The sequence below is a fragment of the Pelophylax lessonae genome (genome assembly GCF_965119305.1).
Source record: "Pelophylax lessonae genome assembly, chromosome: 1".
Classification (NCBI taxonomy): domain Eukaryota; kingdom Metazoa; phylum Chordata; class Amphibia; order Anura; family Ranidae; genus Pelophylax; species Pelophylax lessonae.
The window spans coordinates 230,116,395-230,140,547 of NC_138768.1; the positions used below are offsets into that span (position 1 = coordinate 230,116,395).

General features: G+C 42.2%; 1 protein-coding gene across 1 annotated transcript in view; it reads right to left on the bottom strand.

The window, feature by feature from the left end:
* Positions 1-1,724: 1,724 nt before the first annotated feature.
* The window catches only part of HPD (4-hydroxyphenylpyruvate dioxygenase), a 62,150-nt gene continuing 39,721 nt past the window's right edge, over positions 1,725-24,153 (bottom strand). The window contains exons 10-13 of the mRNA XM_082271039.1: positions 23,364-23,435; positions 23,156-23,278; positions 17,995-18,111; positions 1,725-2,242 (exon numbers count right to left, since the gene is read on the bottom strand). Coding sequence (XP_082127165.1) covers positions 2,132-2,242; positions 17,995-18,111; positions 23,156-23,278; positions 23,364-23,435 — 423 coding nt within the window. The 3' untranslated portion in view covers positions 1,725-2,131. The remainder of the gene's footprint in view (positions 2,243-17,994; positions 18,112-23,155; positions 23,279-23,363; positions 23,436-24,153) is intronic.

Here is a 24,153-nt window from a genome sequence, read left to right on the forward strand (position 1 = left end):
ACAATTCCTCCCAATGATGGGACACAATTCCTCCCAATGACACCAATGATGGGGCACAATTTCTCCCAATGATACTAATGATGGGGCACAATTTCTCCCACTGACATCACTGATGGGGCACAATTCTTCCCACTGACACCATTGATGGGGCACAATTCTTCCCACTGACACCAAAGATGGTGCATTGTTTTTTCCCCACTGCTATCAGGACATTTTCTACTCCCAAAGGCCACAGTCCGGCCCCTCTAAAGTCCAAAGAATAGTAAACTGGCACTTTGTTTAGAAAGTGTGGAGACCCCTGTTCTAGTGTCTATGCACAAAACATTCCTAACTTCTAACATAATATACAATAGGAGGTTGCATTAACCCATAAAAAAAGGCTTTCTCGTAGTTCTATAAGACCGATGTGATCAGCCATTTTATGCCGTGACCCCAATGTCAGTGTGACTGCTTCTATGAATCCAAATTAGTGTTTTTTTTTTAAATACTTAATCAGAATCAGGGCACCACAAAATGTTGCCATGGGACACCTTTAAATAACCAGACCAAAAAGTTGAATGCCTAGTCCAGGGGTCCTCAAACTATGCCCCCCCCCCCCCCCCCCCCGCTGTTGCGGAAATACACATCTCATGAGGCATTGTAAAACTGATATTCACAGACAAGACTAGGCATAATGGGAATTGTAGTTCCTGAACAACTGGAGGTCCATAGATTGAAGACCCCTGGCCTAGACTACAACAGATAAAAAGCTCAATACACTAAGCTGTAATAATTGTGTCATAATGACTGATTTTTTTTCTCAATGAGAGCTGAGAATAGCAGCGAAATGGCTGAAAAGAATGATCATTATGGCAAATGTGTATGTTACAGCCTATGGAATTAAGCCTTATATGTTCTCTTAACTTACTTTAATAGCCTCGACCTTACTATAAATGATAATCAACATTACAACTCCCAATATATTTTCATGTTCTATAAAGAAAATCTTTAATACTATAGTTCTTATGCAACAGTAAATCAAACTAAAGACCAATATAGCAGAGCTCTATAAAATTACAGATGTGGCTTTATACACATATATACACAGATCAGCCATAACACTATGACCACTGACAGGTAAAGTGAATAACATTGACTATCTTGTTACAATGACAAGTGGGATCTATTACACAGCAAGTGAACATGTTGTCCACGACGTTGATGTGTTAATTATAGAAAAAATGGGCACGTGTAAGGATTTGAGGGACTGAAAAGGGCCAAATTGTAATGTCTACATGGCTGGTACACAGCAACTCCAAAACTGCCACTCTTGTGGGATGTTTTCGGTTTGCAGTGGGCAGGACCAACCAAAAGTGGTCCAAGCAAAGAAACCTGGTGAACCAGTGACTGGGTTATGGGTGGATAAGGCTCATTGCTGTACAAGGGGAACAAAGGCTGGCCCGTGTATTCCACTCCAATAGAAGAGATACTGTAGCTCAAATTTCTGACCAAGTTAATGCTGGTTCTGATAGAAAGGAGTCGAAACACAATCCATTGCAGTTTGTTGCATACGGGGCTGCGTAGCTGCAGGTCAATCAGGGTGCCCATGCTGACCCGTGTCCACAGCCAAAAGTGCCTACAAGGGGTAGGGTAAGCATCAGAACTGGACCACAGGGAAATGGAAGAAGAGATTATTCTCATTTCTTTTACATCATGTGGATGACTGGGTGTGTGTGCGTCACTTACCTGAGGAAGAGATGGCACCAAAATGCACTATGAGAAGAAGACAAGCCGAAAGAAGCATTGTTATCATACTGACAGCTTAGTGCCAGCATACCTTCTGAGGTCTAATGGAGTCCATGTCTCGAAGGATCAGGGGTGTTTTGGTGGAAAAAGGGGCCTACTCAATATTAGGTGGGTGGGCATAATGTTATGGCTGACCAGTGTATATGCCCTCTACCCTCTTCATGCAGGAAAGGGACAAGATCACTGTAGAAATTATACATTGATTATATCCTGGTCAAAACTGGCTATAGAAATAATCTGGAGATATCATTTTGACCTAGAGTGAGAATAAAGTACCACTTAATTAGTAATATATTTATCACAAAATGATATGCAGGTGTTACTGTAAACTCATGACATATAATTCCTATAGACTTTCCAACTCCCCATTTGGCGTAAGAACAGTTAGGTTTCCTCGTGCTGCTTGGTCCTGTTCAATAGCTTCAAATAGTGATTTAAAATTGCCAGCTCCAAAGCCCTGCAACGGTACAAAAACAATTTATAAATAATGTAACTACCTGTAACAATATATTCCCTATATGAGGCCAGATTTACCCAAATCAGCATTGGTGATGAAAATTTGTAGGTTTACCTTTATAAGCACATTTACTACAGTCACCCTTACTATCTTCCCGGTCTCATACCGAGCAGCAGCCCTGCTGCATAGTAACCACAGAGGGTTGTTAGCTCAGCACTGGCACCATTCAGAGGAATGCCTTTTATTTTTCTCAATGAATACAAGGCATTCTCTGATTGGACGAGGTGAAGATCTTGACGTGACTACACCATCCCGTTCAGAGAATGCTTTGCACACAAACCGTTCTTCTGATGGTGCCTGTGCTGAGCAGACAACCCTTTTGTGGTTACTGGAAGACAGCAAAAATCATTTTTTTGGCAGCGACTACTACGGCAACTCGCCGCTTCCACAAACATCGGGTATGGAATGTGCATACTTACATTGGTCCAAGTTTGACCGATGTGACTATTCCAAAAATATCAATACATGAAATTCAGATTAAACCCATTCAAATTTCTTAAGCACTGACATGTATGAGCTTGTGATTTTATACTGTAGCTATCTCGGTTGCAATGTATTTTTACCCACTGTGGTGCATTCCTTGCTGTAGACATGAAAGTTGAAAGTTGTATAGTGGTTTTCCCACCATGCCTGGGAGTTGTAAGGGTGCATTTTCACTGTCCTGGGGGAGGGCCTGTGATGTCATGAACTACCATGCATGCAGCTGATGGCATTACTGCACAGGCATGGCAGGGCAAGTGTATTATGCAGGCAGGCACAACATTTTAGCTCTGTGCCATTAACATGGTAAGACACGGTGAGGAAGAACAAGAGTTGCTGAGCTTTGCTGGCTCTGCAGAAGGGTGGATTTTCAGGAGAGAATTTGCCTTGATTGCCACAAAAACTGCACCAGTATTGTGAATCTGGTATTAGGGAGGCCTGGGACCAGGGAGGACTTAACTCTGGTGGAACTCCTGTTGGAGACATTCTTCCCTTCACTAACACTATGGAGCACCAAACCGGCTCTGGCTCTGAAGCAACATCCGGTTTCTCACATACTTCTGGGGATACTTCCTCAAATAACTGTGTCAAAGGGGGAATTTTATGCTGCCTTTACCGTGGTATTTCAGCAACTGGCAAATATCCTCATGGCTGAAGGGACCATAGCCTTGGTTTCTGTCCCCACAGGAGATAAATTAGTGTTTTTCCCCAGCCACCCATGTTGGGGTTGGAGGAGGTAGAAGAAAAATTTTCAGAATGAAGTCATCTTCACTATTTCTCACTCTCAGGGAACCACGGTGAGCCTCCTCACAGAGGTGGACAACAAAAAACCTAAGAATGTCACAGCTGAAACCTTCCAGATCTAAGGCAACAGGTGTTGGGTCGTGGAAAGCACCCAAGCTGCCTACATCTTTTCTGCTGCATCCTCACACAGTGGTTCATGCAACAATAAATGAAGGGAGAAAGCTTCTGTACAAAAATGTGCCATGCTGTAGAGTGTAGACTGTACTGTCTTATTTATAAAAGGCTGATGTGATGATGGATGATGTACTTGTTTGTGAGGACCCAGCAGTCAAAGAGTTGAAGCCCCCTTTTTTTTTTAACTGCAGTAATGCAACCCATTACTGATTCAATGGGCATTTTTCAAGTTTTTTTTTTAGGTCTGGGCATAGTGTTTAGTAAAAGAACCTGGAGTCCTGAAATCAGGTTCATCCACTGGACAACACTTGGATCTCTTCCCTGAATTGTTACGCTCCTGTGTAGACGGTTTGGTAGACTCAACTCTCTTGTCTGGGACATATATCGGTTCAAATGAGGCGAGTGCTGAGGCTTAAATGCTGGTCCACTGAGCGTTCTTGCAAGAAGCAATTGGAACACATACCTTTGAGAGTGAGTGCTTCTTGGACAATAGGGAAGCCGGTCACCGCGTCCTTAACAACTAATGACTCAGCTGCCAGCAGGCTTCCCTGCTGACAGCTAAATTGTAAACAAAAGAATATAGAAAATAAACAGCGTGGGGTCCCCCCCCCAATCATACCAGGCCTTTTGGGTCTGGTATGGATTTTAAGGGAAACCCCATACCAAAAGTAGAAAAAAATGGTGTGGGGTCCCCCCTAACATCCATACCAGACCCTTATCTGATCATGCAGCTTGGCAGGCCAGGAAATGTTTTACTATATCATTCGGCGATTTGGATATATCCAAATCTCTGAAAAAACAAAAATTTGGACTGAAACTAACTGCATATGTCTAAATTCACTCACACCTCAACAGGCAGGAGTTCTTTATGTATATGACGTACATATAATAAGTTATTTTGGAGGGTCATGTTATGGTCAAGTTCAGTATCAGTGTACAACAAGGTGCCCTGAAATCAATCTCTTACATATCTAGTTACAGTTCCAGATCTGGAAAAATAAAGTGGAGCTCCACCGCTTCTTCGCACCCATTTGCCACTTTTTGGGGGGAATGGGGAGCAGGTACCTGGTTTTGACAGGTACCTGCTCCCACCACTTCTGGGTAAGATTCCCGATCGACAATCTACAACATTTATGGCCCCCTCCTCCTTCCCCCGCTGCTTGAAGGCTTCACTGCCGGCACCTGCACTCAAAGCCAATTGAAGAATCAGCTTGGGATGCCAACATCACAGAATCCCTGGACAGGTAAATGTCCTTAAATTAATAGTCAGCAGCTACAGTAATTAAAGCTGCTGACTTTTACTTTTATTTATTCGCACAGACAAGCTCTGCTTTAACGTTGTGGATTTAATTATCAGGCATTGGTCTCCTAGGTTTATAAAACTGCTACCTGGTCTTTTACAAATTACATTTGGTAAATTTTACCAGGAAAATGTTCAGGCTTTGGGGATTCCAGCCTAGTTTAGAAAGTCCTCCTGGTTGCCTTGTAAGAGCCCTCTTAGTCGTTCCTTTTCTTTCTGTTAGGAGGCTTTGTTGTTAGGGGTCTGTTAGCCTTAGTTTGCTTTTGCCCACTCCTTATGGGTTTATTTTTAGACATCCCAGTAGTCTGAGAATTAACTCTGCTCTGCCCTGTAATGTACAAATGAGGAAACGTGTAGCACTGTCCCCTTAAGGCTTGCTGTATGATGACTTGTTGGGCTGCCTCTAATTACCAGCACACAGTCACTTAGGGAACAGTTCACACATCCCTCCTTACTCCTGATGGCTGGTCACACATTAAACAGCCCAGGGGTATTGGTTTTTAGTGTTTATTTTGGAACTTAGATGGGAGAAGGGAATAGTGGGAAACTCCAATTGTAACTATTTACAATGGATAAGGACAACTCTCACTTGGCCTCACCTGGTTGCTTGTGGAAGCAGCTACACTGCCTAATCCATACTGCCACATGTATGGAAAGGGTTAGGTCTCCTTACTCTTTTCTCTCCAGCAATAGACTTGGTGAATCTACATTATCTTCGGGACACTCACTAGCTTCCTGTAACGCTCCTGCGTTTTCTGAAACAAGATGGATTTGCAGCTGCAGAAAAACTCCACTCAGTAGTCATGTAGAGATATGTTGAAATACCAATTCCAACTCCCAAGTCTCATCACTGTGGTCTGTCTGATTCAGCATACAAATATACACACTCAATAAGATGTTCCTGGAGTGATAGATGTATATATTGGGGGCGTGGCTTGGCGCGCAGCGTGGATGGCTGCCTGATCCCTGAGCTCCGGACCCGAGGCGGCAGTGCACCAGCTCTACGGCATTTTATAAGCTGATTTGGGGTACATTATGGGCAGGATCGGCAAGGTGAATCCCTCGGCCAAAAGTGTGAAGCCCTCCAAGACGAATCAAGGCAAAATCATCGCCGATATATTCAAGGCCCAGGCCGCTCTCTCCAGGAAGCAAACCACTGGGCACAAGATGGCGCGGAGACTGGCCTCTGAGGATGAAGAAGAAATCGATAATGACTCCATAACAGCGTCTGAGGACAATGTAAGTTCAGCCTCTCCCAGGGACAGACAGGTGACTTTAAGCGATATGATGGCTATCGCAGCCGATATAAAAGGCTCCCTGGGAGCTGCCATCACCGATCTGAAGGCAGATGTGGTGAGACTAACCGACCAGATGGCGGGGGTAGAGAAAGCTGGCAGGTACAGAGACAAGGCAATTAAAAGACTAGAAGAGGTGACTTGTACCCACGCTACCCACTTAATTTCTATGAATCGCCACCTCGAGGATTTAGATAATCGTGGCAGAAGAAATAACATAAGAGTGCGGGGCCTGCCTGAATCTGTGGAGGGGGGTGACATCAGAGCAGCACTTTCATCTATATTCAACAATTTGCTGGAAAGACCACCTGAGTCCCCCATAGAAATGGATAGAGCCCATAGGGCTCTTAGACAGAGGGCTCCTGACACTATGCCGCCAAGAGATGTCATCTGCTGTCTCACTAGCCATGTTCTCAAGGAGGAGATACTGACCAAAGCAAGGCAAAGTGAACGGATCCTTTTCAATGAGGTCCCAATTTTACTCTTTCAGGACTTGTCACCAATCACCCTAAAGAATAGAAGAGCGGTTAGGCCTTTGTTAGAGATTCTGAAGGAAAGAAATATTCCGTACAAATGGAAATTTCCTTTCGCGTTACAGGCTACCTTTAGGGGTAAGAATTATCTTCTGCGAACACCCGAGGATTTACAATCCTTCTGTACAAATTTGCATTTAGATCCTATAAGTCTGCCAGACTGGTACGCAGAATTTCTATTGCCCTCTTCACCTGTCAATCACCACGCATACGAAAGTTCCCCTTCAACCTCTGCTCACAAATCGCCTTTTCCCAAAGGGGGGTCTAAGACAAAATTTAAAAATCAACAATTGCCTTTTGCATCTCCCCCCAAAACTCCGAGGATGAGAGACCCGAAATAAACTGTCCTGGACCTGCCCTCACTTTGTTTTTGAGTTCTCCTTTTTGTGGGCTTCACCAGTGTTCCTGATTGTTTGGCCGGTTTTTGTTTTTTTTTCGTTTACATGGCTTTTGACTCTGTTTGACTTTGGCCGCTGCCACGTGTTAGCAGTCTTACCTCCCTTGTGGGGTCAAGTGTTGAGTGAAACTCTAGTTCTGCAGATCTGAGGCTTTGGATTCCAAGTCACCTTTTGAGGAACAATTCCTTTTTTTGCCACTGGAAGTCACCTTTGCTCTGAGAGAGAGAACTAGAACTGCTTTGAAGGACACTTTCTCTCAAATTCAGTTCTTATTTGAATGTTTTGCATGCTGACTTTGTTCTACTTTCAGATATCATCAATTAACCTGATTCCTCCTCACATTATGCTCAAGAGGTCATTTAAGAAAATTCTTCAGACTGAACTGCGACACACAGGGACTGATGCCACCGCGTCAGATTTTCTAAGGTACTGTGATAACACGAGTTAAACTCAATCATAGAAGGCTGTAGGCAAAGTTTTCGGACATCGAGTGGTGGCAGAATCCCTGGTCTGCTTTGATACTTGTCATCCACTTCGTATTTATATTAAAATCTACCTATTTTTGTTGCCAAATTTTGTGGCCCTAACACGCATCTTTAACCGAACAGCCATGGTTCTTATAATATATCTCAAATTCTGAAATTGTTTTTTTTTCTTTTTTTTATTTTGTTATTATGCTGTAGAGCTGTTATAAGGTTTATATTACTGCATTTTTACAATATTGCCGCATCACTCGGGTTGGGGTATTTCTTGACCCAAATACTCAATTTTTACATTTCACGTTGTGCTTCTTCCAGTGCTCCCACCAGGCTTCCATACCGTTTGGGTGTACATTGATCCAACGGTTTAGCCTTTTTTTTTTTTGGTTGACAGGGAGTTTGATCTCTAGTCGACTGGTCATATTTTGTCTTTCTTTATTCTCTCTTTTTCTATACCTATTTCTATTGTCCCTCCCCTTCCTACTAACCTCCCTTCACACCCTTCCAAGTGTGCAGTTTCAGGATGGCTTTCGCCCACCTAGGCAAGAAACCATTGGTCGTCTCATTCAACGCCAACGGACTCAACATACCTGAGAAGAGAAGAAAATTATTGGGCGAACTGAAGAAAAGTAAGGCTCACATTGCTTTTATTCAAGAGACACATTTTAAAGTAGATCACATCCCCAAGTTCACTGACAGACATTTTACCAAAGCATACACAGCTTCCAACAAGTTGGCAAAAACCAAGGGAGTGGCAATTTTGCTCAGTAAAAACTCTTCATTTGTAGTCGACAGGGAATTGGCGGACCCTGAGGGAAGATTTATTTTCCTGGCGGGATCCTTGAATGGTCGCCCCTTAACATTAGCAAATGTTTACTTCCCGAATAGGGCCCAGGTCACCTTTTGTACGAAATTGATAAATGAACTCAAAAGTTTTGCTTCTGGATGTATCATTCTTGGGGGAGATTTTAACGTTCCCCTGGAACCGCTGAGGGATACTTCCACAGGTAAAACGAGTATGGCATATGGAAAACTTAAAAAAATAAAAGATCTTTTGAGATCCCTTAACCTCGTGGATTCATGGCGGGCATTACACCCGACAGACAAGGATTATACCCACTATTCTGCCCCGCATAATAAATATGCTAGAATAGATATGATTATGGTTTCACAAAGGGACTTACCCAATTTAGTGGAGGCAAAGATAGGGCATATAGTTTTGTCTGATCATGCACCTGTTTCCATCACCTTAAACACTGATTCTAAGTGTAAACCAGATTTTAATTGGAGACTGAATCCTTCGCTTCTTCTTGACCCAGTTATTAAAAAAGAGATTGAAGATGCTATTTCTAATTATTTTAGAGAGAATTCCTCCCCTGAGATGTCTTCTATGACAATTTGGGAAGCTCACAAGAGCGTTATCAGAGGTGAATTCATTAAATTTGGAGCAAGAAAAAAGAGAGAGAGAGAGAGGTTGCTGGACGATTTGGTCTCCAAAATCGCTAAATTAGAGGCGCAACATAAGTTCTCTGCGGCCAGTTCCATCCTGGAGGAGCTGACAGAATCCAGGAAAAATTTGAGAGACTTACTTAATAATAAAACTAAAAGATCAATCTACTTCAGCAAAGCTATCTATTATGAACACGGTGACAAAGGCAGTAAATTTCTTGCTAGGGCCCTTAAGGACCTACAATCGGCTTCACATATCCCGTTTATGAGAAATAGGAAAAACATCAAAATACACGACCCCAGATTCATCGCAGAATCGTTCCGTTCATATTATGAAACCTTGTACAATCTTCCCCAACAGACACGCCCAGCTAATCTTTTAGGCCCTAGAGAACAACTAATCTCCCAATACATTGAAGATAGTGGGCTCCCGTGTATTTCGGAAGCAGATATTACCCTTCTAGAAAAAGACATCTCTCGAGAGGAGGTTCTGCAAGCGATTGATTCTTTGAAATCTGGTAAGAGTCCGGGACCGGATGGCCTAACTTCCCAATATTATAAATTATTGCATCCTTTACTGGTAGGCCCTCTTACCAAGGCTCTGAACGTCCTCTCCAAATTGTCCCGTCCCTCACCTGATTTTCTGACCGCTCACATAACGGTTATTCCCAAGAAAGACAAAGACCCGACTCTCTGCCCTAGTTACAGACCGATTTCGTTACTCAATTTGGACGTTAAACTTCTGGCGAAAATTCTCGCAAACAGACTTAGGCCCCTGCTACACAACATCGTAGGTCCAGAACAGGTGGGCTTTATGCCGGGACGCGAGGCTCGCGATAATATTATCAAATCCCTTAATCTACTCCATGCGGCTAAGACCCGGGGATTGCAGGGTCTGATGTTGTCCACCGACGCTGAGAAAGCTTTCGACAGGGTGGCGTGGGATTACCTCCTTGCCACCTGTCGACATCTCGGGTTGGGGGACAACATGATGGGATGGATAGGTTCACTCTATACCAATCCAATGGCTAGGGTTAAGGTCAATAATGTTTTTTCTACGCCCTTACACTTAAAAAATGGAACGAGACAGGGCTGCCCCCTGTCACCCATTCTATTCATCTTGGCGTTGGAACCGCTAATTAGACATATCAAAGCAGATAATGCTATTCATGGTTTTAGGGTGGGGGACAGAGAATTCAAGGTTGCGGCTTATGCCGATGACCTATTGTTTTATATTACCCAACCGCATATATCTATCCCCAGCCTTAACTTACACTTTCAGAAATTCAGGTTTTTATCAAACTTTAAGGTGAATCACTCAAAGTCTGAGGCTCTGGACATCTCATTATCTGAAAATACTAAATCTTTAACCCGTGCCAATTGTCCCTATAGATGGGTGCCTAGATCTTTGAAGTATTTGGGTATCCATTTAACTCCCAAAACTGACATGATTTATGACGCAAATTTCACCCCTCTGTTAACGGACATTAGCAGAGATCTTAAGAGCTGGAACACAAAGAAATTTTCTTGGTTCGGGAGGGCGGCTATTTTGAAGATGGTAATCCTTCCACGCCTACTATATCTTTTCCATGCTCTACCGATCAAGATCCCGCCATGTTTTTTCCGTAAACTTAATACCATTCAGAGACAATTTTTATGGGCACATAAGAGACCGAGAATTAACCTTCAGATACTACAACGTTCTAAGAACAGTGGAGGTATAGGTCTGCCAAACTTTGCTAAATACCATCAAGCCACTCACATCACGAGAGTTGTGGACTGGCACTGCCATGCTTCACAAAAGGATTGGGTTGCCCTAGAAAGAGACTGTACTAATTTCCTTACACAAAATCTCCTTTGGTCAAGTCCCGAAAATTACCCTTTAGAAATTAAACAGCATCCTTTAATATCCACTACCCTGGACATCATCAATCGTGTCACAATCAAACATTGTCTGATTACCAAATTTGGGTTGATGACCTCTGTTTCAAACAATCCGGATTTTACCCCAGGCCTTGATTTTAAGTCTGAACCAGGCGAGGGGGACCGCCACAGGGAACAGTTGCGAGTTGCTGACTGCATCTCTGGCAGCAGGTTGATCTCTCTCGAAGAGTTTAATAATAGTAAACCCAAGGATTTTCATCTTTCCTTTTGGAACTATGTGCAGCTTCATAACTTCTTTCGAAACGCAAAATCCAAATTGCAATTAAACACCCCTCTAACGGCTCTGGAGGAGATCTGCCTTGGACAGACATCGCGCACCAAAACTACCTCACAGGCATATCAATGGCTATCTCTGTCCTGTGAAGTCTTGTCTGACAAAAACAGATCGTTATGGGAGAAAGATTTAAATTGTACAATTACAGACAAGCAGTGGGAAAAAGCGTGTGTCTTCACACATAAATGCTCTTTGAGCACAAAAGTGCAAGAGACTTCCTATAAAATTCTGACACATTGGTACATCACCCCTGTGCAACTTAAGGTGTGGTCTGCGCAGATCTCGGACAGATGTTGGAGGTGTCTAAAGGAGAGGGGGACCTTCTTGCATCTGTGGTGGGAGTGCTCCATCATACAGGAATTCTGGAGAGAGGTTATACACCTTATAAAGCTCATTACTAACACTAAAATACCGCTAGATGCTGCTTGCTGTCTTTTACATCTGCACAACGAATCTTATAGGAAATATAAGCGATCCCTTACCAGACACTTGCTCAATGCTGCAAAGGCAGTCATCCCTCTACATTGGAATGCCCAGTCTGGGCCTTCTATAAAAGAATGGATTGATAGAACCAAAACTTTTTATGAAATGGAGGAGATAATTGCCATAAAGAAAGAAACCGACTCTTCATTCCACAGAGTCTGGCGACCCTGGTTGGAATTTACATTCTCTGACACCTTCAAAAGATTTGTTACCCATTAAGCCTGAACCTTACTTTTACTGATAACTTAAATTGAATGATATGATTCGTGACTCGGAGGACGATTATTGAATCCCCATGCATATAATCGTCTTGATATTGCACACTCCCCCTTTTTCCCTATTCTGACCCCCTTCTTGCTCTTTGCTTTGCTCTTTCCTCTTTCTTCCCCCATCTTTTTTCTCTACGGCTTCCTTGCCGTGGCCGCGGATTGCGGCCTTTATCTCATTGGATTGTCTATGTTTTCGTATGGTCTGGTCATTGCAGTTCTGTTATTCCTTCTGTATTGTTATGTATTGCACCTATCTGACCTATACCGTATACATTTATATGATTTATCCATGTTCCAAGATGCTCTGATTTGCACTGTTCAATTATTTTCTTGTATGATACTGGAGATATTGTTTGTTTCTTGATAACTTATGCAATAAAGCTTTTTATTGGAAAAAAAAAAAAGATGTATATAGCAGTATAGTGGTGATGAGTTGAAGAGACAAGTATGAACAGTGACAAATAGGTGAACAGCACTTGAGAGAAATGTTCATGAGAGTATAGATGGTAACAGGTAGGATGCAGATAGGTTAGCAATCATGTATGGTAGTAGGTGGTAGGACAGCAGATGACATACAGGAGAGACTAACCCAGTGCAAGGATAGATGTTAGTAGGCTCAAGAGCTAGCAATCTAAAACAACAGTGCAGATGATAGTTACAGTCCTTAATATGCAGAGCTAGATAGTGTAAGCTTAGTAGGAAGGTTATGGAGGATCATTACACTTCCCCTTTACTGACACCTGTCCACTGACTCTTCCAGCTGCAGGGGTGGCCCCCCTCAGGTCAGGCCCCTTGACACAGACCTGTACTCACTGTACTGCAGAATCATATCCTCCAGCGTCTCCCCTTTCAGTTAGATTCACCGGACCTCTGGATTCAGTTCCTCACTAGCACTCTCCAGGCCCTCAGGTCGACTACCTGAGGCCGCATGGCACCTCTACGGAGGAGGAGGCAGCTGCCCCCTCATTTCGGGACTCTGCTATCCAGCTGAAAGACCCCGAGCACATGTGCTCCTGGCTTTTATACATTATCCCAGTATGCACTGATGTACTTTTCCTCTGCCAAATCATAAGGGCTGTATCAAACGCCTGTGCACTCATTTGTCAGGTTTCCTCCCACTGTCCAATATGCCTCCCTATTGGACCAGTGTGAAACACTCTGCAGACAGAACGAGTTACACCTGAGCACATTGAGCAGACCTCGCTAACAGATCCTGCTCTCTGGTAGGCAGAAAACAATATAGATTTACCTGCAGTCCTTCTGGTAAGCAGACAGGTCTCAAAACTATACTTTCTCTCTAGCGCCTACCTGGGAGGGTGCTACACATGATTTTTGCCTTCCCTTAAAATCCCTTCCTGGGGGATTTTAACACATCCATTAATGTCTAAACTGATGGCAACAAAAGTGAGTACACCCCTAAGTAGAAATGTCCAAATTGGACCCAAAGTGTCAATATTTTGTGTGGCCACCATTATTTTCCAGCACTGCCTTAACCCTCTTGGGCTTGGAGTTCACCATAGCTTCACAGGTTGCCACTGGAGTCCTCCTCCACTCCTCCATAACGACATCACAGAGCTGGTGAATGTTAGAGACCTTGCGCTCCTCCACCTTCCATCTGAGGATGCCCCACGGATGCTCTATAGGGTTTAGGTATGGAGACATGCTTGCCCAATCCATCACCTTTACCCTCAGCTTCTTTAGCAAGGTAGTGGTCGTCTTGGAGGTGTGTTTGGGATCATTATCATGTTGGAATACTACCCTGAAGGGAGGGGATCATGCCCTGTTTCAGTATGTCACAGTACATGTTGGTATTCATGGTTCTCTCAATGAACTGTAGCTCCCCAGTGCCAGCAGTACTCCTGAAGCCCCAAACCATGACACTCCCACCACCATGATTGACTGTAGTCAAGACACACTTGTCTTTGTACTCACCTGATTGCCGCCACACACACTTGACACCATCTGAACCAAATACGTTTATCTTGGTCTCATCAGATGACAGGACATGGTTCCGGTAATCTATGTCCTTAGTCTGCTTGTCTTCAGCAAACTGTTTGCGGGCTTTCTTGTGCATCATCTTTAGAAGAGGCTTCCTTCTGGGATGACAGCCATGCAGACCAATTTGATGCAGTGCGTGGCGTATGGTCTGAGCACTGACAGGCTGACCCCCCACCCCTTCAATCTCTGTAGCAATGCTGGCAGCACTCATACGTCTATTTCCCAAAGACAACCTCTGGATATGACGCTTATCACGTGCACTCAACTAATTTGGTTGACCATGGAGAGGCCTGTTCTGAGTGGAACTGGTCCTGTTAAACCGCTGTATGGTCTTGGCCACCATGCTGCAGCTTAGTTTCAGCATCTTGGCAATCTTCTTATAGTCTAGGCCATCTTTAAGTAGAGCAACAATTCTTTTTTTCAGATGCTCAGAGAGTTCTTTCCCATGAGGTGCTATGTTGAACTTTCAGTGACCAGTATGAGAGAGTGAGAGTGATAACACCAAATTTAACACACCTGCTCCCCATTCACCCCTGAGACCTTGTAACACTAACGAGTCACATGACACCGGGGAAGGAAAATTACTAATTGGGCCCAATTTGGACTATTTCACTTAGGGGTGTACTCACTTTTGTTGCCAGCGGTTTAGACATTAATGGCTGTGTGTTGATTCTTTTTGAGGGGACAGCAAATTTACACTGTTATACAAGCTGTACACTCGCTACTTTACATTGTAGCAAAGTGTAATTTCTTCAGTGTTGTTACATGAAAAGATATAATAAAATATTTACAAAAATGTGAGGGGTGTACTAACTTTTGTGAGATACTTTAGATCCCTTTCCTCTTGTCTCACTCCAACATTGCCTACTGGCAAAACGGAAACAATGCTGGGAGTTGGTGGGGTTAAGTAGGGCTAAGCCAAGGGTTTACCATTTGCTAGTGTGTACCCATTACATTACTTAGAGGTGGGGCATAACCCAGTAGTCCGGGAAGTAACTCCCCCGTGTCCTGTGATGTACTCAAAAAATGATTTTACAGGTAAGTCATGAATCCTGTTTTCTCTTATTTGCTCCCTTTTGGTCTGTTAAATATACCACCAAAAGCATTTTGTTATATCTGGTAAAGAAATGCAAAAAAATAAAAATAAATAGCTGTTCATCCAGCTAAAAATCTTGTGAGCTGATAACTTACTATGCTCTCTTCTTCTGCAGACTGTTATCAGGTACTATTGTTCCCAGCTATCCCATTAACTACAAAACACCTTTATTTTATGAAGGGGGGTAATATATAGTTCAAACACACTATCTTCCTAGGGTGACAACGCTGCTCCCCTTTGATAGAGTACAATTGTCACTCTAGAACAGAAATTGTATTCCTGGCAGGATCACCAGGTGATAATAAAGAAGAAAAAAGTGTAAAAAATAAAAACAAATTCTAATGAAAGGTGAGTTGCACTACATAAAATTTTTGTTCTTGGGTTTAGATACATTTGAGTGGCACCATTGAAAACAAAAGTTTTTTCTGTATCTTATTCCAAAATGCATTAAACTCATTATTGTCTTCAAAATTCTACAAACAATATCCCATAATAATAACATAAAAAGAAGCTTGTTTGAAATTTTTGCAAATGTATTAAAGCGGAGTTCCGGGCACAAAATCAATATTTATTTTTGTGCCCGTCCGCTTCTTCCCCTTAACCTGAAACAGAATTGGATAGTTAGATTTTTTTTTTTTCATTCACTCACCTTGTAATTGAAGATCGAAGATACTCACCTAGTCTTCACTTCCTCCCTCTGCGCCGCGGCTCACCCGTCACTTCCTGGCTTGCACTGATTCCTGGGAGCTGAACGTCATCGCTCCCAGGAATCAATGCGACGGCACCGGCCCCGCTCGTCACTTCCGGGCGACGCCGCATTCCCCTGCTAAACAGCTTCTGGGCATGCCCAGAAGCTGTGGAGGAATGCGGCGCCGCACTGGAAGTGACGAGAGGGGCCGGTGCAGGCGCATTTTGGGACAAGAAGACGCGGAAGAAGACCCAGAAGAGGACCGCGCCGGCTTCAGCTGCCCACAAGACAGATGGAAACGCTGTGGAAGAAATTTTATAAGTAAGTATTTCTTCTAAAAGGTAAGTGCGAACCGGGACAGATCAGAGGCTAGCCATTGTGGAATGTGCTAGCCCTGACTGTCCCGGGGGTATGTTCAGTGAAAAATGACTTCTGTGCCCGGAACTCCGCTTTAAAATAAAAAAAAAAAATAAAAAAATCACATGTACATAAGTATTCACAGCCTTTGTTCAATACTTTGTTGAAGCACCGTTGACACCAATTACAGCCTCAAGTCTTTTTGAGTATGATGCTACAAATTTGGCACACTTATTTTTGGGCAGTTTCTCCCATTCTTCTTTGCAGGACCTCTCAAGCTCCATCAGGTTGGATGGGGAGCGTCAATGCACAGCCATTTTCAGATCTCGCCAGAGATGTTCAATTGTGTTCAAGTCTGGACTTTGGCTAGGCCACTTAAGGACATTCACAGAGTTGTCCCATAGCCAATCCTTTGTTATCTTGACTGTGTGCTTAGGGTCATTGTCCTGTTGGAAGATGAACCTTCATCCCAGTCTGAGCTCTGAAGCAGGTTTTCCTCAAGGATGCATTCATCTTTCCCTTAAACCTGACTAGTCTCCCAATTCCTGCCACTGAAAAACATCCGCACAGCATGATGCTGCCACCACCATGCTTCACCATAGGGATGCTATTGGTCAGGTGATGAGCGTTGCCTGCTTTTCTTCAGACATGACTTTTGCCGTTCAGGCAAAAAGGCACACACAGGTCTATATAAGGTCCCACAGTTAACTGTGCATGTCAGAGCACAATGTTTGTTTCATCAGACCAGAGAATTTTATTTCTCATGGTCTGAGAGTCCTTCAGGTGCCTTTTGGCAAACTCCAGGCGGGGTGCCATGTGCCTTTTACTGAGAAGTGGCTTACAGCTGGCCACTCTACCATACAGGCCTGATTGTTGGAGTGCTGCAGAGATGGTTGTTCTTCTAGAAGGTTCTCCTCTCTCCACAGAGAAATTCTGGAGCTCTGTCAGAATGACCAGCGAGTTCTTGGTCACCTCCCTAACTAAGGCCCTTCCCCCCCTGATCGCTCAGTTTGGCTGAGCGACCTGCTCTAGGAAGAATCCTGGTGGTTCCAAACTTCTTACATTTACAGACGATGGAGGCCACTGTGCTCTTTGGGACCTTCAATGTTGCAGACATTTTTCTATACCTTTCCCCAGATCTGTGCCTCAATACAATCCTGTATCGGAGGTCTACAGACAATTCCTTGTACTTCATGGCTTGGTTTGTGCTCTGACATGCACAGTTAACTGTGGGACCTTATAAAGACAGGTGTGTGCCTTTCCAAATCATGTCCAATGAACTGAATTTACCACAGGTGGACTTCAATCATGTTGTAGAAACATCTCAAGGATGATCAGTAGAAACAAGATGCACCGGAGCTCAATTCTGAGTGTCATGGCAAAGGCTGTGAATACATGGGATTTTTTCATTTTTTTATTTTTAATACATTTGCAAAGATTTCAAACAAACTTTTTTCATGTTGTCATTATGGGGTATTGGTTGTAGAATTTTGAAGAAAATAATGAATTTAATCCATTTCGGAATAAGGATGTAACATAACAAAATGTGGACAAAGCGAAGCACTGTGAATACTTTCCTGAATTACTGTAGGCTGTACTGAGCAAGTCAGCCCATCACTTGATGATGTATACAAATCCTAAATATCAGCCTAATTGCTGCACTCCTTACAGTAAAATAGACAAACATTCTTCCGTCATTTACTTAGTTCTTAATAAAGTCCTCTTACATACCTGGTGATTATGACGTTGAATGACTTCAAGAAATAGTGTCGGCCTGTCTTGAACTGGCTTTGTAAAAATCTGTAGCAAATAACCATTTTCATCAAAATCCACAAGAATTTTCAGCTCCTAAAAGGTTGTTAAAGAGAAATGTCATGGATACTGCTTAACAGACTATTTTTTATAACATCAATAGAGAACTTAGTTATTATTAATATTTTAACTTGTGCATCTTAAGCATGCCACATGTGTTGATATCTGATTGTAAAATTTCCTTTAAATTGACCAAGAACTGCAGTATCAGAGCCTATCTGGCTGGTTATAAGTTGGACAGACTTTATCTCGACGTGCTTGCACTCTTATGACAAACCTACCTTTTCATGGTTCTGGAGTATTAACATTATTAAAATAGACATCCTGCATTAATTATTGTATGTCAGACTATCCCCGTTCCACCCGCCCCCTACCTGTCGAGATTCACCTCTCAAATTAATAGGCTTGTACTAGATTTTGTATAGAATCATAAGAAACCCTGAAAAAGAAGTACGATTTTATCATTACCCAAAAGTAAGGGCAGACTTTCCTTGCCGAATTTGTCGCTGTACTTTCATGCATTGTTCCTGATTAGGATACTTGACTGGTATCATGGTAATTCGAATAAACAGTGGATTACACTAGAGGAGATCTTATTATCCCGATCTCCTTACTTTACTATGGTCTCCACCTGCATCCAGGCCTCGTAAAGACTCCTTTCCACTATTGATCGCTAATACGTTATATGCATGGGACTCATGTGTGACAAAAGGTTTACTCTCACCCAAGTCCAGCCCCTTAATGCTTCTATTTGGTAGAATTGCTTTTCCCCTTACCTTGCACCAAACCCACTTTCTATCCTGGATAAAAGGAGATAAACCTCTTCTTCGACAAACCCTGTCACAAAAGAAGCTGATACCTTTGGCATGATTCCTTCCGTTTTGCCATATTTCTTCTAAAGCTTGGTTAAAATATTCTGAACTGCAACATTTCCTGAGATCTATTCCTTCATTAGAATCGAAGGATAGTCCACACACAGACTTTGAATCTTTATTACGCCAAACTACCAGACCAGAGCACTTTCTCTCCATGCCATATTAACCTTTGATGAAGGAATCTTACTCTTATCTCCCGCATTTCCTCCTTAAATGGTAAGAAGAATTTGCAGTATCCTATCATAAAGATATTACCCTTTACCCACAAGACCTCCATATCTTTTAGAGGCCAGGAGCAAAATTTTAAACTTCTTTTCCACTAGTATGGATGCCCCACATTATTCGTACACCTGCTGGGGGTGCTTATCTGTCCCTGGTACCTCAATTTGGCAGTATGTGCCCTTATGGGACAGAATATTGCGGATATATCATAAAATGGTAGGCAACAAGATCAGGAATATCACTTAACTCACTATCCTCTCTCTGATCCCAGGTCATGCAGAACAATCGAGAAGGGCATTTTTATGTAATTTCCTTACCTCTACCATTATTTCAAGGTGTTGGCATATCCTGAACAATCTTTCACTGGTTGAGTGGGCCTATGAACTGGATACCTTATGTGATATGAAGCGAAAGGTTTCTTGGCAAAATTTCAAATCAGATGCCTTGAAAACTACCTGAATGGTCCGGTCTCACTTTAGATACCCATCAGACTTCACCTCATATATGTAAAACATTAGTGTAAATTGGGAGTGCGCTGATAGAAGTGAAGCTGCTACCTGAACTATACCTAGTGAATGAATGTTGAAAAAATAGGTGCGCTAAACAAAATAAATACCAAAGTGACACAAATGCACAATGTGAATAAATTAACATGTACAATAATGAACATATATAAATCAAGGTGATGGTGATCCAGTGATACTGCAAACTCAAATGAGTGCAATAACTGATATAAGTCCACAAAGTCCAAAAATCTTCACCAAGTGATACATGAAATAGTGAAAGAATCCCACCACCAACAGATAGGATAAGGTTAGGCGCAGAGTAAAACTCTAATCAATCGGTTGCAAAAGGAGGAAACTTCACTACAATTCCACCCTGTGGTATGACGCAAAATGGCCTCTTACCAAATGGCATATAAATCAAAGCACAGGAGACTCTCTTATATAGATGTCCTTTCAGTTGATCGGATACCAATGGCTTTCTTCCGCTACTAATGTGCGTCCATTCTCTTATTGACTCCCCAAGGTGACATCTCCTCTGCCGCCAGATCCAGCGACGTGTCCTCTACCAAATGTAAAACATTACCTTGGCAGGTCTCTTTGTAACTACAGTCCATATACTGACCCAAAAGACTCTAGGTTCTTGACTCGTCTCTTTTTTATAAATAAAAGCAATCCCCTCCATCCCTATCCTGCAATGGCCTTTCTTTCTCCTTCTTCTCATTTTCTTTTCCCCAGGGGACTACAACCAGAGTGCTTTTGTGCACGCTTCCATACAACTTATGTATCACTCCCTTGGGAGTTCCTTCACATATGTCCAGCCAGATTTTATTCCCTTATTACTTGTATATTAAATGTTCACAAATTAATACGTATTTGTACTGCATGTGCTTAACTTCATGTTAACATTCTGTGAAATAACCAAGTTTTGCTATGCTTTATCGCGCTTACTATTGTCCATGTCAGGAGGAGCCATGTTTTTCCAATCTGCTTGTTGGTATTTATCTGTATGACATTTCTATTATATGTTCCTTGACATGTATACTGTTAACTGTATTCTTTGAAAAATAATAAAATAGAGATTAAACATAGATTTAACAGATTGGTTAGGTAGGCACTTGTGTTTAGTATGCTTCAGTTTATGAATGAACATGAGCCTCTTTCTCTTTCTGTTCATTCATCTGCAGTGCACCTGAGGCTGCAGAAAGGAACTGGGGAATGTGTTTTTTCAGTCCCTTTCTCTGTCTCAAAAGTGAGATTTCAAGGGTCTATTTAGACACCTGATATCTAACCAAAGACCTCCCAACAGTGTTGGAATTTTTTTTTAAATTATTTAATTAGTTGTAATTAAAAATTAAACAATTGCAAAAAAGGAACAATTGTAAAAGAAATCAGACAAAAATGTGTAATCAGACTAAAAAGCCATGCCCAATATGTAGTATAATTTAGCCACACCCACTGTTTGCCACGCTGCAGGTCACTATCTCCCTGATAAGGGGGTCCCAGCGCATTACTTTGCCCAGGGGCCCATGATGCTGTTAAGGTGGCACTGTGCTTGAGCATTGACAAATATATCGTATCTCACAAAAGTGAATATATCCCTCACATTTTTGTTTTATTATATCTTTTCATGTGACAACGCTGAAGAAATGACACTTTGCTACAATGTAAAGTAGTGAGTGTACAACTTGTATAACAGTGTAAATTTGCTGTACCCTCAAAATAACTCAACATGCAGCCATTATTGTCTAAACCGCTGGCAACAAAAGTGAGTATACCTCTAAGTGGAAATGTCCAAATTGGGCCCAAAGTGTCAGTATTTTGTGTGGCCACCATTATTTTCCAGCACTGTCTTAACCCTCTTGGGCATGGAGTTCACCAGAGCTACACAGGTTGCCACTGGATTCCTCTTCCACCCCTCCATGACGATATCACGGAGCTGGTGGATGTTAGAGACCTTGCACTCCTTCACCTTCCATTTGAGGATGCCCCACAGATGATCAATAGGGTTTAGGTCTGGAGACATGCTTGGCCAGTGCATCACCTTTACCCTCAGCTTCTTTAGCAAGGCAGTGGTTATCATGGAGGTCGTTATGTTGGAATACTGCCCTGTGGCCCAGTCTCTGAAGGGATATCATGCTCTGCTTCAGTATATCACAGTACATGTTGGCATTCATGGTTCCCTCAATGAACTGTAGCTTCCCAGTGCTAGCAGCACTCATGCAGCCCCAGACCATGACACTCCCACCACCATACTTGACTGTCCCACATGGAAGAAAAATATATTTAAAATATATTTTTAAAAAACATTCTTAATTTATTTTTCCCAAATATATTGGAAATATATTTGAAATGCTACAATTTTGGCCATATTCAATATATTTCTAAAAATGTTTCCCTAAATATATTGGAAATATATTTTTCTTCCATATGGGGTAGGCAAGACACCCTTGTCTTTGTACTCCTCACCTGGTTGCCGCCACACACGTTTGACACCATCCTAACCAAATAAGTCCATCTTGGTCTCATCAGACCACAGGACATGGTTCTAGTTATCTATGATGTTAGTCTGCTTGTCTTCAGCAAACTGTTTGTGGGCTTTTTTGTGCATCATCTTTAGAAGAGGCTTCCTTCTGGGACGACAGCCATGCAGACCAATTTGGCTCAGTGTAGGGTGGTCTGAGCACAGACAGGCTGACCCCCCCCCCCACCCCTTCAACCTCTGCAGTAATGCTGGCAGCACTTATACATCTATTTCCCACCCAAAGACAACCTCTGGATATGATGCTGAGCACGTGCACTCAACATCTTTGATCGACCATGGCGAGGCCTGTTTTGAGTGGAACCTGTCCTGTTAAACCGCTGTATGGTCTTGGCAATATTTTTATAGCCTAGGCCATCTTTATGTAGAGCAACAATTCTTTTTTTTAGATCCTCAGAGAGTTCTTTGCCATGAGGTGCCATGTTGAACTTCCAGTGACCAGTATGAGAGAGTGAGAGTGATAACACCAAATTTGTCACACCTGCTCCCCATTGACACACGAGACCTTGTAACACTAACGAGTCATATGACACTGAGGATGTAAAATGGCTTATTGGGCTCAATTTGGACATTTTTATTTAGTGGTGTGCTCACTTTTGTTGCCAGCGGTTTAGACATTAATGGCTGTGTGTTGATTTATTTTGAGGGGACAGCAAATTTACACTGTTATACAAGCTGTACACTCACTACTTTACATTGTAGCAAAGTGTCATTTCTTCAGTGTTCTCACATGAAAAGATATAATAAAATATTTACAAAAATGTGAGGGGTGTACTCACTTTTGTGAGATACTGTACATTTTTGGGCATTTCATAGATAAGGATTAAAGAGTGTCTGTGAAAAAAAAAGGAATACGGAAAAGCAGAAGAACAGGCAAATCTAAAAAAATTAAAATAGTAAGGATAGAACAGAAGATTTTTTTTTTTGCTATTACCTACCTCCAGCATGTCAATATTTTCTTTAACTTGTATTTTAGCTGTCTGCAGCTTTTCCCTTAGTGTTTGGTAATAGCTGGGTGGAACAGACATGAATTCCATTCCCCTTTCCTTTAAGTTGGTGATCTGTAGAGGAGATTTTATTTTATTGGCCATTGATCTCTACAGTTGTATATAATATTTCTGTTTGGGGCACAGGTATAGCACTTACTGCAGTGATAATGTCAGACGTGTTAAGAGCAATGTGCTGAATTCCAGGACCACCATAATATTCAACATACTCCTATAAGAAAAAAAAAAAAATGTGATTTGATATTTCACCTTGTCTAAATTTATAATTAAGTGTGTGCTTCGGCAGCAAATATACTCAAACTGGAACAATACAGAGAACATTAGCATGGCCTCTGCGCAAGGATGACACACATCCATGAAACATTCCAGAATTTTTCTCTTGCTATTGCTCGCTTATCCATTCTATCCAGCTCAATATACTTCAGAAAAAGCATTGGATACACTTGATTCATGACATTATGAGTTTGGTGGAGGTATTAGCTGATGACCTGGATACACAAGATACATTTATCTGTCAATGGTTAGTGTGGATTGAGTATTCCTCCTTTGATGCTCTGAAACGTAGACTTCAAACTTGATATCTTTGTCTACTAATACAGCTTGATCTCTCAGTTGAGTGCCAATCCTCTATAGTTACTACAGAGTTTTCGCTCTGACCCTTGGCTGCAGTCTAAACGGTTCTTTCTCCTCTCTTTTTCTACCTTTTCCTCTCTTTTTTCGCACCGCTTGGTATTTTCTCCATGATCTTTCTTTAATGAGAGAATCAATACGACTCAACTTGGTCAGTCTGCTTTGACACATTCATATTAACTCTTATGAGTGGTTTTTGAAAATACTTGTCTATATTTATGGTTCAACGTTGGTTCTCATATATTGCCATGTACATTTCTTGGCTTGTTATACATCTCTTCTGAGGACCTTTGATGGGG